At 41.0% G+C, this 18,319-nt stretch overlaps 1 protein-coding gene across 1 annotated transcript in view; it reads right to left on the reverse strand.

Annotated features, from left to right (window-relative positions):
* Positions 1-381: 381 nt before the first annotated feature.
* Positions 382-18,319, reverse strand: part of LOC103354449 (metabotropic glutamate receptor 7-like) — a 62,401-nt gene continuing 44,463 nt past the window's right edge. Inside the window, exons 8-10 of the mRNA XM_008277823.1 lie at positions 12,016-12,951; positions 4,862-5,114; positions 382-1,564 (exon numbers count right to left, since the gene is read on the reverse strand). Of these exons, the coding sequence (XP_008276045.1) occupies positions 1,515-1,564; positions 4,862-5,114; positions 12,016-12,951 (1,239 nt within the window). The 3' untranslated portion in view covers positions 382-1,514. The remainder of the gene's footprint in view (positions 1,565-4,861; positions 5,115-12,015; positions 12,952-18,319) is intronic.

Here is an 18,319-nt window from a genome sequence, read left to right on the forward strand (position 1 = left end):
TGTTATATTATTCATTTCAGTGATTGGTGGCGAGACTTGGAAGGGGCAACAGCGAGCCAGAGAGAGAGAGAAACAAAGGATGTGACAGAAAGAGCAAAAGGTGAACAGAGGAGTCAGCTAGTGGACATCCTCTGCTCTCCTCTGCATGACAGCACTGCTCAGTGAGCTCACTAATACACTCTGTCACGGGGCGAGACAGTAAACGAGCACGTTACGTTCCCATCAGCTTACAGAAACCCATAAACAACACAGCGATTAATTTTACTTATTCATACATGAGCGTAAAACCCGCCGTACTCCCTGCTGCTATGAAACACAAACATGCCCAGTCGTACAAACAGACATGCACATGCACAGAAATAACTATGGTATGCTGTCTGGTTTAATTGTATAAAAGATAACAAAATGACTTTATTACATGTTCAGTATTTGACAGACATCACAACATATTTGCATGATTGTTCTGATATTAATGTTTCCCACACCATAATTAGGCATAATAGACCCAGTACGAAACTATGTAAAACAAACATGCTTGCAGATACAGGGGAGGTCAATTCAACAACAGATTAAAGCCATATTCTGTCATTCGCTGAAGTTCAGTCTGGGTAAAGAAAACAAACTGCAGAAGGATGCTGAAGCTCATTATCATTTTCAGAATTTATTTCTCTCTCTTTTTTTTTTTTCATTTATTTTTTTTAAAGTTTACATCAAATAGAACAAACATACATTGGCACATGCAAAGTGAACACTTTGTGGTGCTTTTCATTACCATCCAAATCCAATTGAACAAAGACTGGATATCTATTTTTGTACTCCAAACATGAAAATACTCTCAAATATTTACAAAAAAATATACTTACAATGCCCATCACGCTAACATAATAATCATCTGGGACTGATTTGAGTTGATTTCATTAAAACAAAAATACTGTATGTGGCAGAGCTTGCTGTTCAAGGTAATTAAATCAACTTCAAGAGAAAAGAGGCACAGAAGAAAAATCACTTAGAAACAATACAAAACAGAAATCAGATAATGGGAACCCCAAGAGAATATGGCTTTAATGACATTTCAAAAGAAAATATCTTGAAAGCAGATCCACTGTCCTTTTTTTTTTTTTTTCCTTTTTTTTTTTGTATTTGTCCTCATTCACAGTGACCCCTTTTAGCAGGCAAGTTGTTCTCTGTCAGAGAGAGAGAAGGGGGCCACAACACAAGTTTTAAACCTGCAGTTTGGTTCTGGAGGCCGACTCAGCCACACTGGCCTAAAGCTGTGCTAGCCTCTGTCAGGACTCATGCATCATGTCTGGATGAAGGTTGGATGCTATCCACCGTCCTGGAGTGCATAGGTACTGCAGGTGGTGCTGAGATGCCTGTGCTCTCTCTCTCCTGTCTCTGTCTGCCTTTCTCTGATCCTCTACAGCTCCCTTTCCCTTTTTTTTTTTTTTTCTTTTTCTTTTTTTTCTTTTTTTCAATCACAGATAAAGGACAAACAGCATTCATTTCCAAGCAGATCAGATCCTGAGGTTGTTGTAACTCACATATGTTTTCTTGGTTGCTTGACCTGAGAACAGAGTAAAGAAGATTAAGATTTACTTCGAGCACCGCTAAGACAAAAAACAACAGAAGAAAAGAACACATCTCGCAGAGGTAAATAGACATCATCTGCTTCGGTAAAGGCGCCCTATTGTGCTGCGCATTCTTATCACCAGCTGTGTGCAATCAGTAGCAATATTTTCTGGCCTGGTGTATCATTTCAACATGCATTCCCCCTCGTGTGAAGCCATACTTTCTATTTTCAGATGTTAACTAGTGATAAAAAAACACAAACACCACACAAGTGGGCACCGAACAAATGCTAGGGCATGCAATGCGATCCCAGTCTGGATTGCCATGGAAACATATCAGAATGTGGCTGAGTGCCTAGGTGCTGTTTGTGTTTGTGTGTCCTGCTGTACATCTATCATTATGAGAGCCGATATGAAGGTTCAAATCTTCAGAGTGAAACTATTTCGTTTTTCTGTGAACTGAGGTCATTCTGGCTTGTCACGACTTGTCTAGAAGGCTGTTCTTATTCTGGAGTTATGGGTAGTCTTTGGATTAAGGTGATGTTTGAGTAGGTCGTAATGAGAAAATGTGAGCATAGTTAGCAGACCAACAGCAGTCATGAGGATATGTGTATCTGCACACGTGCTGTCCTCTCTGTACAGTGGAGAAGGTCGATGTACACTTTCTTAATCAAAGACATTGCTATAAATTCTCATTCTACTGCTTTAATGTTGCTATGGTGACCAACTCCCATGGGCTACGCAATTAAAGTCGCACCATTTCTTTACAGCTGCATTTTGTAGTCTTGCCCAGCAAGTATGATGAATAAAACATTAGTAAATGAACAGATTCTTGCTGGTAACCATAAACCGTCTTCAGGAAGATTAGTCATTTTTGAGCGAGATGCTTTTTTGTGTGTGTTTGCCAGTCTGGAACTGAGACATCCACCATCACTGTCATCTTAATATTTAATTTTGAAAGCTGATTATCTTATCTCATCCCACAAGTTTTCCTATCTTCTGTTCTGCTGCCTGTTTGGTTGTGTTTTCTCACCACAGTATTCATTGTTAATGACATGAGTTCAATCTGAAGAGAATGAAGGCATCGACACACATGCCTATTGAGAAAAACAGCACAGGGTAGTGAATCAATTCAACATATCTAAATTAGAGGATAAATCCCCCTGTCTGAGAAGTGCAATCATGAAGATATTACACTGTATCAATACCAATGTAAATCTGCAGAATTGCTAATGCCCTTAATCCAATAAATCACTTGGAGTCATCTCATACACGGCCGATGGGGCCTGAAAGGGAGGTATTTGGCGCTCTGATGGTTACAGGAATTGACGGACAGTCTCCAGGGATGGTCGAGGCACAGTTCAGGTTTCGGGGCGGTCATGCACATAAATTCGCCATTAATAAATGTCACTTTCACTGTTGCTAAAAAAGAAGGGCAAGAGGAGGCGAGAATGTGCAGGGAAGGGAGGCGAGGCGAGAAGACATTCGTGTAAGAGAGACAGAAGGTGAGAGACACACAGAACAGATGACATGGTGCACTTTTGGGAGGGCCTTCCAGAGACCGCATGCCCTGCTTGGGGACTTCTGATGCGCTGCTGCAACAGATGTTAAGGTTTTACCCTCTATGCAGAGTATGCATTTGCTCAATGAGCCACATGTGTGGCAGGCAAAGATATATTCCCCATCCCCTGATACTCTGTGGCTTACATGTGCGTAACTCACACATTCATATGCGCATAAAAAAAAACCACACGCACACTTACAGTTTTCTGCATACACAAGCTCATTTGGCTCGTGACAGATGAGTGCGACAACTATTGGGTGTTTGGAGAAATTCCCAGGAAAATCTGTCATCTCATAGGAATAATTCAAAGAGGGGTTGAGGGGCTGGTGCACCTGTGGGTGCCATGATCGCTCTATGTGATTAGAAGCGTTGTGGGAGAGGAGGTCTTTGGAAGCTGTGATGTGTGATTTGCATGAGCTGTCAATCTTCTCTGTCTTCATCCTGACAACTAGAGATGAAGCGGAGAGCTTCCATGGCAACGCTCATCTAAAATCCAGCTTTTTTGCCTCTAAAACTCCTTCTACTATTGATGTTTCTCATCCAAAACAAACACTACATCACCTAACTATGGGAGTATGTAGGCTTCCCCACTCACGTACTAATACCCAGCATTATCTGTGCTAACAGGATCATGCTTACAGTTTTCAGATGAAGGGTGGTATGAGTAACACACAGCAACAGAGACAGATTATCTCTTTCCATTCCCTGCAATAAAGCCCTGCTTCTTCAAATCTCTTCACAGAGCCAGTCCCCTATCTTCGCTCGTGCCTGCTGCTATGCACTTGGGCTAAAGGTCTGACCATTTATCACGATAAAAGACAACCCAGTTCTTACTATAGGGTATAATTGTATATACATAATTTTAACCAAGAAGCCGCCCAGTGATATTACTTAAACAGGACTTTCTACTACAAGAAAAGAAATTTGAGAAACATCTATGATGAGAAAGATTAAAGAGACACTGCATTCATGTCTCTTGGATCTACATAACCAGATCTTGCCTCCTGGGAATACTTTGTCATTTGTATTATTCCTTATTCCCTATAGAGGCTTTATTAACCCAATGCAGATAAACCACACAGTCACTGAAATTCACATGTATGTTAAGATAGCACTCAAAGATTTCATTACATAGATTTAGCTTATGTATGCATGTATGTATGTATACGAGCATATATATTATATTTTCTTTACAGTAAATTCACAGCTTTAAAATTGTAACAACAAATAGCAAAATTAAAAGACTTTAGGTAACCCCCCTATTTAGCATTTATAAGCAGCCTGTAAATAAACATCTAATAAATAATTTATAATTCTATAATGTGGTTGTAAGAAGTATTTATTAATGAATTTATCAACAACTATAATTCCTCCTGCAGGCACATGTGGAGGCTGGTGAAGACAGATAATGACTGACAATATAGCAAAAGACAGCTAAAATAATATCAATTATGTCTTCATGGGATATGCAAGTGTTGCTTATAAATACTGTAGATTCATAAATGTGAAAAATGGCTGCACTGCATATCTACTTATAGCTAAAGTATATCGTCTGCAAACTGTTTATTAAATATTTGTACACTGCATATAAATGCTAGATGCTGCACTTAAATACATCCTTATATAAGTAAACCTGAATTCTTTTGGACTAAAAGTTTTCCTGTTCTAAGTCCACGGTGCGTATGTACGTGTCTCTGAGGCTTTGTGGTCTTCACACTTGGTTACTTACTCATGGGGTCAGCAGCAGGGTTCTCACACAGCTCAGTCTTAGCCTCTCCATTGGGCCTCTCATTGGGCTTCTGGGACAGACGTGATGACATTGTGGCAGCTGTGACCACGGCCTTGAAGCTACGCTTCCTCTTCTGTACGTTCAGCTCAGGGTGGAAGATAATGATGTACACCTTGGGCATGTAAAGCATGCCCAGTGCTACTGAGGCACTGAGGTTCATGGAGATGGTCAGGGTGGTTGTCTGAATGTACAGCTGGAAGGAAGCACAGACAGGTAAAAAGTGATTTTAATAAAGACAAGAATGGCAATGTACATAATGAAAATGGGTGATTTCTTTGTATGCGGTGTGAACTTTGATTTAGTTGTTCTTTGAGGCAGATAAATATGTTAGGAGTAGCAATTAAGCACTTAAAAAGAAAAATTAGAAACAAGACAGCAATGATGGCTAAACATCTGTGGCCAATTACAGGACAGTCACACTGCTGAGCACGGTGATGAGGCACAACCTAATAATAACTATTGCCTGATAACAAAATCTGAGCATCCAGAAAAAAAGAAAAAATTAAAGAAGGTTCACTGTCCTTTTTTCAGCCTTGCTGTGTGTTATATCTGCTCCAAAAGGACCAGTGTCATCAGAGGATATGTACTAACATACATTTTTTAAATACTGACTTTTCCATCCATGCATCCATTATCTATACACCGCTTAATCCTCATTAGGGTCGCGGGGGGCTGGAGCCTATGAAGCTGACTTAGGGCGAAGGCAGGGGACACCCTGGACAGGTCGCCAGTCTATCACAGGGCTACAATATTGACTTTTAATTTAATTTAATGTACTTTAATTTAATTCAGTATTTAGTGTTTATATAGTCTAATATTATTATCAGATATGTAGGTGGTCTGGATATTTGCTATGTGTAGCTATGGGCAAAGGAGCAGTCATGCATTCAGTAACATAATCCAGCAGCTTTTATTAAAGCCTGACCTGCAGCAACTCACTCAAGTCAAAGACGGTTCAAGCGTATTAATGACAACAGCAGAAGCATCACCATAACTTTATCAGAATGCCCTCACATGGCCTCCTTCCTACAAGTGTGTTCACTCTTGACTAGATTGATAGACCACATTGTCAGATGTGGTTCTGTCCGTGACATGCTGCAGTCACCTTCTCTTCCCTTTCACATCAGATTTTTTATTTCACCACTCAAGCACCTGCTTCTTCCTCCTCTCGTGCTTTCTGTAGCCAGGCCTATTTTAATTGTAAATTCCTCCTAGAGCACAATAAAAGACTAAGACGAAGAATACTGCAGCTGCGGTATACGGCGGGTCTACAATTGTTTTTTTTTTCTGCAGCTCTGCATGCAGTGGAGTGCAGTCTGTGAAAGGCTCTCACTGTGTTAAGTGGTATGATCATTCACGAGATTGCCATTCATGTGACATGAACACAGGTACATTCACTTAAATGCATCCTGGCTGACATTCCTTTTCAGGAGTTATATAACACCTTTCACATTGTCAAGTTGTAATTGTGAGCTTACATAACCCCTCCGATCACGCGAGGATTATGAATCTGAAACATCGATTTCATTAAAATGTAGTGATTTCACTCGGAGGTAGTGAAGTCAGTAAATCAACAGTCATGCGAGAGCTGCTTGTTGTATTTAAGGGTCTTGGAGGAGAAAGAATTACTTCAAGAGAGGACATTATTGTTTCAAGAGCCGATCGCTGAAGCCTCCTCACTAATCTACTGCACTCCAAAGTTGCTTATATGCTGCCTTTCAGTCAGTTACTGGTAATGTGGATGGGGAGAGGATACAATTGTAAACACATTATCCACCACAGTGTATCTGCAGAGGAGAAATGCTCGCCGAATCAGCCAGAGGAAAAAAATGCCTCCATTTGCATATAGACTTACTTGGTAAATATCAGTAACGGTAATTTCTTTCAAACGACACGCATTCACATGCTAGTCATGCCTTTGTCTTATAATCTCCAGAAATCATTCAGATGCCTGATATCATTTACATGCCAATACACTCAACTGCTTCTCTCTCCCTCCATCCCTTCCTGTTTCTCAGTGGAGCAGCATCAGAGGCAGTGATCTGGCTGGTACACCATGCATTAATAACCGTATGAATATCACAATACTCTCACTGCACTCTGTTCTGTGTCACTCCAAGCTGGTGGAATGTTGTGTCTGAGCTGTGAATTTGCAGCGTTTCTGATTAGGTTTTTTTTTTTTTTTGGGGGGGGGGGAGCACTGTGAGGGGTACACATAGCATGTAACATAATCACCAGAGAATCTCTACCCTGTGCTGTGTTGCCATGTTTGGTAGTTGGTAACCTGTCTGGTAACCATAGCAACTCTACAGAGTTTGGTGCAAGCAACTAAACACGCCTGGAATAAGCTTTTAATGAGATTCTGATACCTTAGACTCTGCAATGCTGACCCTATCAGAACTGATTTATTGACCATGCAGGAGAGTTGATTCGGGAGCAGGCACACAATAAGCATTAGGTGCTTGCTCATACTCATCACTAACACACACAAACACACACAGAAAAAACAAAAAAAGCAAGTGTAGGTATGTGGGTTTTCACTCCCTCTAATACAGCTACACATGCGCACAAACACACCACACCAAATCCTTTTTTCTTACTGCCTCTAATCACTGAGACAGGGTTTTTCATTGTGCTGCTCTATGAGCTTGACCCAAATTCGTAGCCCCTCTCACCCACCACTCGAATGTTTAGCTTGTCACAGAACATTTATAATTAATTTCTGTTGCTTTAACATAAATAAATACATGAAGTCACTTTCACAACTGCTTGGCAACCCCCTATTTATAGCCGCAGTAATGATTTATTAATGTCCTCATCAGGAATCAAACGGTTGCTTTTGAATTTTACATCTCATTGACAAGCCAAATGCTAACATTCCGTCACAACAAACGATGTGCCTTCCATTTAGACAAAAAGCTGTTGAGGGTAATTCTCATAATTATACCCACCAGGGATATACTTACTGCAAAGGCAATTTAGTTGGGTATGGTTGAGTACTATAAATGCACACAGCGATAAGGACTTGATTCAGTAAGTGACAATTAGGATGCTCTCTGCCCCGTTAGAGAATACCTTCAATAATGAATCCAGGGGATTTGCAGTCTCCTCTCAACTACCTGGATGTCTCTTGTTGTTTTGGGTGGCCTACTTTCTAGCCCAGCTCATGTCATGAATAACTCTGTCTGGCTTTGTGCTGCAAAGCCCTATTCCATATTGGAGACAGAGCTTTCTGTGTGGATGGCCTTACCTTCATTTTGAGTCTGTACGGGAGGTCCCCATTTCTGGGCTTCAGGATTGGCAGATAAAGAGGTTGTGACTCATGTAACGTAAGTGGGTAAATAAAAGCCAAAGCAATCTGAGGAAGTTACTTTTGATGGTTCCTCTGCAGGATTTGCCTTCGTGGTGTTCTGATCACTGTTCTAATCAGGGCCCATCTTTATGAAGTGTCTCAGAGGAGGAAATCAGTCCCCCCAAAAAAATCAGTGTGACGCATTTTGGTCGCGCTTTTAGGACAAGGAGTAAAAGTGTGTTATAAAGTGTTGTAATTTAGGAAATCACTTCAACTTTGGCCAATATTTAGGGGAGCTCAACAGGTGTCCTAACCGGTTAGGAGTCAGCAGGAGATGGCAATCAGGCAGAGACAATGTCTGAGGAGGGGGTAGCAGTTTGGAAATACAAAATAAAAAAGCCCATTAAAGATACTATTCTGAGTCTTTTTTGGGACTGGCTTTGTGCTGGTGGAGAGGAGAGCCCATTCTGTTTCTGCAGAAGCTCATGTCCTCACAATTTGATGTTATTTTGCAGCAGAGAGAAGGCAGCATTACAACAATAATTGAACAGCAATGACCCAAACTTCGGTCACATACTATAGATAATGCACAAAACAAGGTTCCTCAGTACAGTCAAGTCTTTCTGGCAGGACGACAACTACTTAATTGAATTCAAATCTTCGCTGAAGTACAACAGGTAAAAACTAGCACAGTATTTTATATCTCATTTATCTCAAGTTATAGTGAAACTACAATAATTGAAAGATATGTTAATATTTTTTGGTGTATTTCTGCACTTATGACACAGGGTGCAGCCCAAAGGGAGTTTTCAGCTTCATATATATGAAACACATGGCACTATATAGACCTTATAATAGGATGCGTTTGCTTCATGATAAATTCCTGCAGCTGAGTCACATTACCTGCAGTTTTAATTTGCATATACATGTATTTTTAAAGCAAGACTCGTGTCTTGCCAAGGTTATATGTATATATATATAACCTATACATTTAAGTCCTCCACATTAAAGCTAATTTCTGCATTACAATTTTTACCTTTGTCTAAAACTCAAACTGCAACTGCAGGGAAATATACAATAGGACATCATAGTTTTGCAGCTGAGATTAGTGTAAATCCAGTGCTACACACTTCCTGAATAAATAAATACAGGCTAGGGTTAAAATCAAAACTACAACCGTCCTTCTTTCCATTACACTTGACCACTTTTTCTTGCCTGCAGTCTGCCTTTGGTGCAGTCTGCTCAAGGATTCATGCATAAAACAAGTGATAGGCAGGGGAATTTTACATATTATTTTCAAAAGACTCCACATCTCTGCAATAAGTGTCAAGTCCAACTTCTGTCAAGTGCAGTTGTTTGCAGAGAGAGGGAGGGGAAAGAGATTAGAAGTTGCGATTTTCACTTTACCTGCCTAAAGCTGGAGTGAAAAAGTTTTCCTCCGAATTCTTAGTAATTGCAAATGATACTTGTCAGGACGATCTGTCCTCCAGAAGTTTATGAAGGTACAGGAGACATCTTACAAGAGACCAAGTGGTTTCTAGACATGTATTCAGGTATGTACGCTTCCATGACATGACGTTGTCCTTTACGTTCATGACAAAATCTTGTAGGTGTTTCACTAGAATGCTTTTGTACCTCAAGGAAAATGTTTCATTTTATAATCATCTTGTGAAATGTTCTGTTTTGTGGACAAAGACATGACAACGTCCCTTAAATCTGTCTGGTTGTTCCTTTTCTCTCTCTCAAAAAAAAGCTAATAAACAAAAAAATAGTAGTAAATAAATATCAATGTGTCTTTTAATACTCTGTTACACATTTCTGTCTTGATCTCGAGGTGTTTGTTTCAAAGTCTTGATAAACAGTGACGCACACAGCTGAAGTTTGCTCCAAAACTCCAGCTGATCACCAGAACTGAGCTCGGCTGAATCTGTATGCTGGTGACACTCGCAGCCATTGACTTGAGAGTGCTGAGTAGTTGACGGAGTACATGCAGGTGCACGGGAGGCAGGGGCATGCTCTGTGATCTTTTGTTGCCGTTTTCGCATGGCTTCCCTCAATATGAGTTTGAATGGGCAAACCAGAGCGAGTGGAAGGGAGTCACAGGTGTGGAAAATAAGGGTAACTAAATGGTGTTGAGTTAAAGAAATTCCACTCAGAACTGTTACTGTGCCATGAAACAATACTAGAAAATAACACGAGGTCAAGCAAGAGCAGCTCATTTTTGGGGGGGGATTATCAAAAGGCAGCTGGCATCACATCATCTTAGCGTTACCATAAATCATTTTATATGAGACAACCTGGGGTGAGAGAGATTACTCATATCTGAGTGGGGGTTGCACATAAAAACACAACAGGGCAAGGCACTTATAAAGTCAGGATATAGTGGAATGCATCAAATTAAATCCAATAGTTTATTCACAAGCAGCTATACAAACAGACGCACACGCAACATCAATCGACTATATCCTCTAATTACACTATTTTTGTATTTCTAAACTATGCTTTTAGAGAAATATCCCTGAGCCAGTAAACAGTGTCTATCCAGAAACAGATGTGAGGAAAGCACATCGGTAACTTAAGCAAAAGTGCAGCAAGGTGACTGATAGTATCCATTTCACCTTGTGCAGCGTTTGCACAGTGCCTTAGCATCAGGACATGCTAAGGCACTTCTCACTAGCAGTGGCTTGGGAAGGGAGCAGAAATGCACCCACAGAGGTCATTAGACTGAGATGCTGTGGTGCGAACCGGAGGTGTGTGTCAGGCAGGCACCAGGGCGAGGAAATAGTTAACTGCATAAAGGGGAAAGATAAACACATTACTGCTTCGCTAGTCGCCGCAAGTAACATAATGAACTCCTAATCGCTGCTGAGGGTGTAATTCATCTATGAAATCAGCAGCAAATTGAGATGAGGAAAATCAGTTTCTGATCCATCTCATGTGGTAGCTTAGCAGGAAGGATATTGAACGGTGTGCCTCTCAAAAGGTTAGGAGTAACACTTTCCTGTCAGCATCGATATTCTGTCAGTGGAAAACTTCCCCTTCGCTCCATCTTGTACACACGGGCCTGCCAAGCTGCACACGAGACCAGCAGATGAGCGCATCTGTATTCTATGCAGCGCTGGCCAGATAAGCAATGACTAGCACAGAAGGTCAGAATGTCATATTCTCAATCAACTCCAGTAGCACATGATGTCAAATGCTTTGTTGAGTAGAGCGCAGCTGTCACGGGATGGAATGTGTTGAATCAAACTTCTATTTACCCCCTCATTTCTCCCTCCATTCCTTTTCCTCCAGGTCATCATCATCCTCTTCCTCCGCCTCCTCAGCCCCTCTTGTCTCCCTCTCCAGAATAAGGCCCAATAGTATATGTGAAACCCTAAGCGTGAGAGCGTAGATAATGGCATGCAGAGCTGCCGGCACCCCCCCATCCATATCACTCCTCAGGCATTTCAGGATTTTGGTGCTTAACATCAACCCTTCCTCCGCCTTTACATGCCTATTTCTGTCTGCCGTGGTCCTAGTGTGGGTTTCCATGCACGTTGGAGCCATGTAAATATGAACTCAGGAGAAAATAAATCCATAACTTATGTAGTCACTAAATATGTGCGTGTGTGTTTTTCGGTGTGCGCCTCCTTTATGTACTGTTTGTGTTTGCACAAATATGCATGTGTGCATGTGTTTGGACAAGATAAAAACAGGGCCGAAGAAATGAAAGGGAAATTTGTGAGAGGAGGGAGGGAGACAGCCAAAGAGTGGGGTGGTGACTGAGAGGGAGAAAGCAAAAGAGAGAGAAATGACTCACCTTCTCTGCCGACTGGGCCGTGCCAAAGAAAATCGGGATGAAGGCCAGCCAGACTATGCAAGTGGTGTACATAGTGAAGCCAATGGGCTTGGCTTCATTGAAGTCTTCCGGTACATCCCTTGTCTTGATGGCGTAGATAGTGCAGGTCACCATCAACAGGATGCTGTAGCCCAGTGAGCAGATTATCTGTAGGTCTGTGATGTCACACTTCAGCACGCCGCGGGCCAGCATGGGGTTAATGGTTTTCTGCTCATCGTAGTCGATGATGGTGTTTGGCGGGTCGACGGCGAACCACACCAGCACCCCAAGCAGCTGCACGCAAATTAGACTGGACGTGATGGCTATCTGGGAGGTGGGACTGATGAAGCGAGGGGCTGTGACTGTCTGCTTCCCCTGCTCGAAGATCCTATAGATTCTGTTGGTCTTGGTGAGCAGTGCGGCGTAGCTGATGCACATGCCCAGGCCCAGGAAGATCCTCCTGAAGGCGCACACAGCTATGTCGGGCTTGGCGATCATGAGGAAGGTGATGATGTAACACAGAAAGATGCCAGTTAGCAGCACGTAGCTCAGCTCTCTGCCCGACGCCCGCACGATGGGTGTGTCATTGTAGCGCACGAAAGTTGCCATGACGAAGATGGTGGCGATGATGCCGAGCATGGCCAAGAAGACGGGGATGATGGCCCAGGGGGAATGCCACTCCAGCTTGACGATGGGGATGGGCTGGCAGGCGGTTCGGTTGGGGTTGGGTCTCATGTTGTAAGAGCACAGTCTGCAGGAAGTCTCGTCGTACTGATACTGGTAGCCATCACAGAGCTCGCAGTGCCAGCAGCATGGCATGCCCTTTACTTTCTTCTTCCTCTCTCCAGTTTTGCAGGGCAGACTGCACACAGAGATGGGCACCTCCTGCTCTCCATCTGGCCACTGAAGCTCCTCCAGCTGGGAGAGATGTGACATAGCACAGGAAGAGAGGTTAGCAACAGTGAGATAAGCAAGAGGCACCACCACAGATGAAAAACGCTGTGGAAGGTAAAATGCACCAGACTGCTGGTGCACCTTAACATCAATATACTGCACCACCACACCACATGAACCTGCCACTTGTGACTATCTTAAGAATTGTGAAGTGCTACATTCTTTGCAGAAACAAAATGCAGTGCGATCTTTGCAAACAGTTAGCGAAACTTGGCAGAAAAAAAAACGATTAACTTCGTACATCTTTCTTGCCAATTTCTTAGAGGGATTGCCTCTTCTAATACTTGAAAGTAATTGAAATCACCATGGCAACAGAGCCTACCTTTGTTCAGTGAAATAAAAATAAAGAAATGTGAAATGCAAAAGACATTATGTTTTAATACAGCAGCCAGTGAGGTATGAAATATGTGATGAGAAGGAAGTAGAATGGGATTTGGGATTGCAAAAGGCCTCTGTTAGACTTTGCAGAGCTATTTCTATTTATGATCTTGACATGAAAATGAAAAGTGCAGTATACAAACGCACCATCTAAAAGTCCAAACCAAAAAGGCCCTGAGGCGTTTCATGACTCAAGCTCAAACTATAGTTTCGACCTACAAGTCTGCCTGAGAAAGCCATGAAAAAACTGAATTTTTTAGGGCTCTTACATATTTTGTTAAGACCTTAAGAATCTTTCATAGTACTCTGAGCTGATCTTTTGATTTATTATGAAAGTGTACTGATCCGTGACTTTAAAAGCACCACAAGATTAAAGATATACCACCACGGTTTCACAGCAGTATCAATCATCACCAGTGTCAGACATGTGACTAAAATAAATCGATTGAAGTCCAACAAACAAAAAGAAACAAAAATAACAAAAAAAACCCACAGAACACTACACATTCCATGGTTTGAGCAATAAACTGACTCTTTATTTGACTTCTGAAACTACTCTGGATCTAAAGGATGCTTTGAGAGAAAGGATGTAGGACAACCTGCATTAGAACCCGAATGGCAGAGCAAAAAGCGATGTTTGAAATGAACAGGAATTCTGTCTACTGATTATTTTTTTGTGGTCTGCTTTGATGTGAAGTGAATTCATGACTTAAAGGCTCCCTGTGGAGTTTCAGACTTTTAGCAGCGCAATGGTGCAGTGTGTCCCCATTTTGTTTGTCTCACGTGTGCTCAGAAGGATGTACACGCACATGCATGTGCGGTCTGGCCAATGGTTTTACACAACTGCACGGATACGCAGCCAATGGAAGAAGAAGAAGACTGCAAGCTCATTTACATCAATATAAAAACATCTAGGATATATATATATATATTTAAAATGCTACTGTTTAGACTTCAAGGATACACACGCAACACATTTCAGTGAGTAAGACTGAATGTAAACAGAACATTTCCATATGCTTACAGAAAAACACCACAGGGTTCCTGAAAGGGAATAATTTAACATTTTGGGAAACGTATTTATTTGTTTTGCTTTCTTTGTGCAAAAATATGAAACTCCAGTAGCCTGTGACTTTAGGTTAGCATCGAGACCATAGACGGTTCACCGTCAGCCACATTAAAACCTCTGACAGTTGAGCTGAATAGTATTGATTATTTCGTTGCATGACACCTGCCAAGAGGGTGAATACAGATGTCAGGTAGCAGGTGAACAGTCAGCGTTCATGTAGCTGTAGATTCATACTGGGCTTACAGATAAGACGACGCTATCAATCTTCTCATCCAACGCTCTGTAAGAAAACCAATAAGTGCATTCACCAACATGTCAAAACATTCCTTTAACCCCTTCCAGCCTGCAGGTCCCTGGACTGGGATCAGGATGTTTCAATCCATTTCTCTATGCTGCCAAGTGTGGTGCATGTACTGACTGTGCAAATCTAAAAAGGATGTAGTATTTGTTGCGCTTCACTTTTGTTGCATCAGATTTGGCGGTGCTACAGTCAAGATTTTTCAGGACAGGTCCAAAGACATCATTGTCGCTGACTCATTGTTATAAAGATTTTATATATGTTCAGATTTACAGCTATGGTCGGCAGAAGTAAGAGAATGTCCATTTTTGCTAAAGTTTCTAAAACCCCCACACTGCCCTAGTGATAATTGGACTTATTATATTTCCAAATTCTCCCGAGTGTCTCCGTGAAGTCTGAGGTTGTTCATTTTGTCCTTGCAGTTTTGAAGCTGTTATTAACTAAATTTAGGGATGTTTTTCAGTTCAGGCCTTAAGGGGTTAGGATGATCTTTATCATTGTTAATATTGTAATTTAATTTAATGACTTTACCCTCTAAACCCAAAACAGTTTCTGGGTATTTTTCTGCTCCTCTCACATTTTTACCCACTGTGGGCTCATTTGTCACTGCAAGTCCTGCACTTCTACTGAAACAGCAAAACTATGGCTACAAGTAGAAAGAAATCCAAAACATTTTGTGCAGTATGACACAGTTATACTGCCTTAAGTCATAAAAGAGAAAAAAAAAAGAAAGCTGCATTTCTTTGAAAATTAAAAAAAAGGCCTTGAATCAACATGTACAACATTTTTCTAAATGCCCACAGAATGACTCTACATGCCCTAGATATTTTGCTACTTATTTTTAATTTATTTCCATACTTTTCCGCTATCTGCTCTGTGTGAAAACAGCCTGCAGTTCAGCCCAGTTCAGCAGAAAAGTCCCTGAATTTTTATAATGTGGCTCCTGGTTGCAGTCACTAATGGCTTCCTTTTTTTGCGAGTTTGTGATAAGGAGCACAGAATTTTTTTTACTTTTTTACAGAATGTGGTTAGTGCAATCCATGTATTTTTAGTGAAATTTTAAACGAAGCAAGTAGAACAAAGTGACTTTGACAAAATATCATGATTTTTAAATGTGTCTCTTGATGGAACGGCACATCACAGATGAGTAGTTTAAGGATGGTTTCTTTTTTTCTTCTTCTTTTAGTTTCTGAGTCTGGTAAATAGTTTAATTATTGCCTTTTAAATCCACTGGTGGGTTTTGGGGGGGTCCAGGGGGGTTACATTAAAAGAATTGCTGCCTTCGTATACCATTTACTACTTGTTCTGCTCATAGTCGCGCTTTAATATAAACATCAGTGGATAAAGAAAACTAAAAATACTATCATATACAGCAAATACCATTAGATGCAACGTGAGTCCAGCATCACCTCAGGTGACAGCATCACCGCCTCCATTTGTGGCAACTGCAAATAATTGCAGATACAGAACTCCACCTCTACGGCGCGCACACACACAAAGACACACTCACACTCACATCTGCAGTGTGTTGGTGATGTGTGTACCTGTATGACAAATGTGTTGTTTCTGTGCTGTCTGGGTAGATTATCATCTGCCATTTATCTGGGGGCATGAAGGTGCCATTTGTTATTTGGACAATGAATGGTGCTCTCTGGAAAACCTCCCGATTACACACAGTGTGGAAACAGTAATGAGACCAACAGCTCTGTTGCCATGGAAACCAGAAACAAGATTTTTTGACACCTTGGACTCGTACTGTTGCCATAGTTTTCATTGGGGTTTTTCTTTAATTGTTAATTTTACAGTTAATTTGAGTTTTCGTGAGCTGGAACGGCATGACATTGATCTTCTTTATCAGTGATCACAAAGTGTATCGGGACACTCACTCCAGGAAACCTTTAAATTAGATGGCTCTTTAAGTTTTATTGAACAAAGTAATACCTTTTGCATTGAAGGATAATTGCACTGTAACAGCATTCGGTTTATAATCGCACTAAAACAGAAAGAATCACAAATCTTCAGGAACAGACGCTGTTCCACCTGCGCTATCAAATCCATTTGGCTGAGTTTAATTCTTGTGGTCCAGAGAGCCATTATGCAAATGTTGCCTCATCTGTATGTAAATGTCATGTTTTTGGTTGTAATCTGAGTAACATAGTAATACATAAAAAATTCCGCTCAGGTTTCATCCTATCATATGGCCAATTTCGAACCATGTTTGCCTTGAAATAAAATAAAACTCATCAGTTTCTTTATTGTCCACATGAATCACCCGAGCCCATTCTTGTGTTGTGACAGTGAGATCTATTACAGTGGCTACAAACCCCAACACCTTGCTCTTAGGAAAGCAGCAGCTGTCTCCAGTTCTGCACCTAAAACTGGTATTAGGCAGTATATTTTTTTTTTTGTAGGCGAATTAAAGTTATTTAAAGCTCCAATGAAATGAAAAATGCCCTATCCATGCTGCTATAACACAAGCTCTACAATCTTTTAGATGTGCCCACAAAAAGTCAAATTAATCACATCAAACTCCTTCTGTTTTCCTTCACCACACACAATGTGCTCATAGTATATATATCTTGGAATCTCAGGTGTACTTCAAATTTCATCTGAGAAAATGTGATCATGGACCTGCAGGAAAACTAACGAGCTCCAGGAGGAACATGGGAGGTGTGTATTTTTAGGTGTCAGTTTTCAACAACACTAACAACTTCAGTAGCTTCTGCTGCCAAACACTGAACATACACTAAATGGACTGACACTCGGGCTGAAAACGTATTCTTTCTCGTCCTCCCACTCCCCACCGTCAGTCCTCCAGCAGATGCAGTTGAAGAATAATAATATCCAACAACTGTAGGAGCGCACCTCACTGTTTTCTTTTTACCTTCTCACTTCTCTTTAATGTTGAAAGCTCAAATCAAGTTCCTTCTGATGTCTTGTCCCGGCTCCTTTTTACAGGTGGAAACACAGATCTTTTTAATACTGAATGTGACCAACTGGAATTCTTTCATCCCTCTTCACACACTAATTTGAAATTCATCTGGCTTCACTGCATGTTTTTTTTCTTAAAAGCAGCTCTTGAGACATTTCGAAACCTTTGACAAAACCTTGTTTCAATTATTGACTAAAACATTTTTCTTGTCGAACAAAGTTTAGAGTAACTTCCTGTGGCATTTTAAAATATGATTCATTTTTGCCCTGCATTTGTAAGCAGCACATAAACTGAAGCGTGTGAGTGTGTGTGTGTGTGCGTGTGTGTGCGCGCGTGTTTTTCAATTCATTTTTGGAGTAAAATATAACACTTATTTTATGTTAAATTTCACATATTGTGCCCCCTTTTAGCAAATTAATGAAAGTCTCACATTTTCTGTCTTTCACGTTTGTCAAGCTGGTTCATTTTACTGTGTAACACGTTTTTTTTTTGCCCTGTTCTAAACAAGGTGTTTCAGTGTCTGCAGGTTTAAATGCAGCTGAGCTGCTGCTGTCCACGCTGCCTTCAGAAAGAACACTTTCTCTGTATCTGCACCACATTTTAGCCAACAAAGACGTAATTAAGTGTTTGAGACCAGGACTTTCTATTGGCTTCT

This window comes from Stegastes partitus, unplaced genomic scaffold, assembly GCF_000690725.1.
Source record: "Stegastes partitus isolate 25-593 unplaced genomic scaffold, Stegastes_partitus-1.0.2 Scaffold108, whole genome shotgun sequence".
Taxonomy (NCBI): domain Eukaryota; kingdom Metazoa; phylum Chordata; class Actinopteri; family Pomacentridae; genus Stegastes; species Stegastes partitus.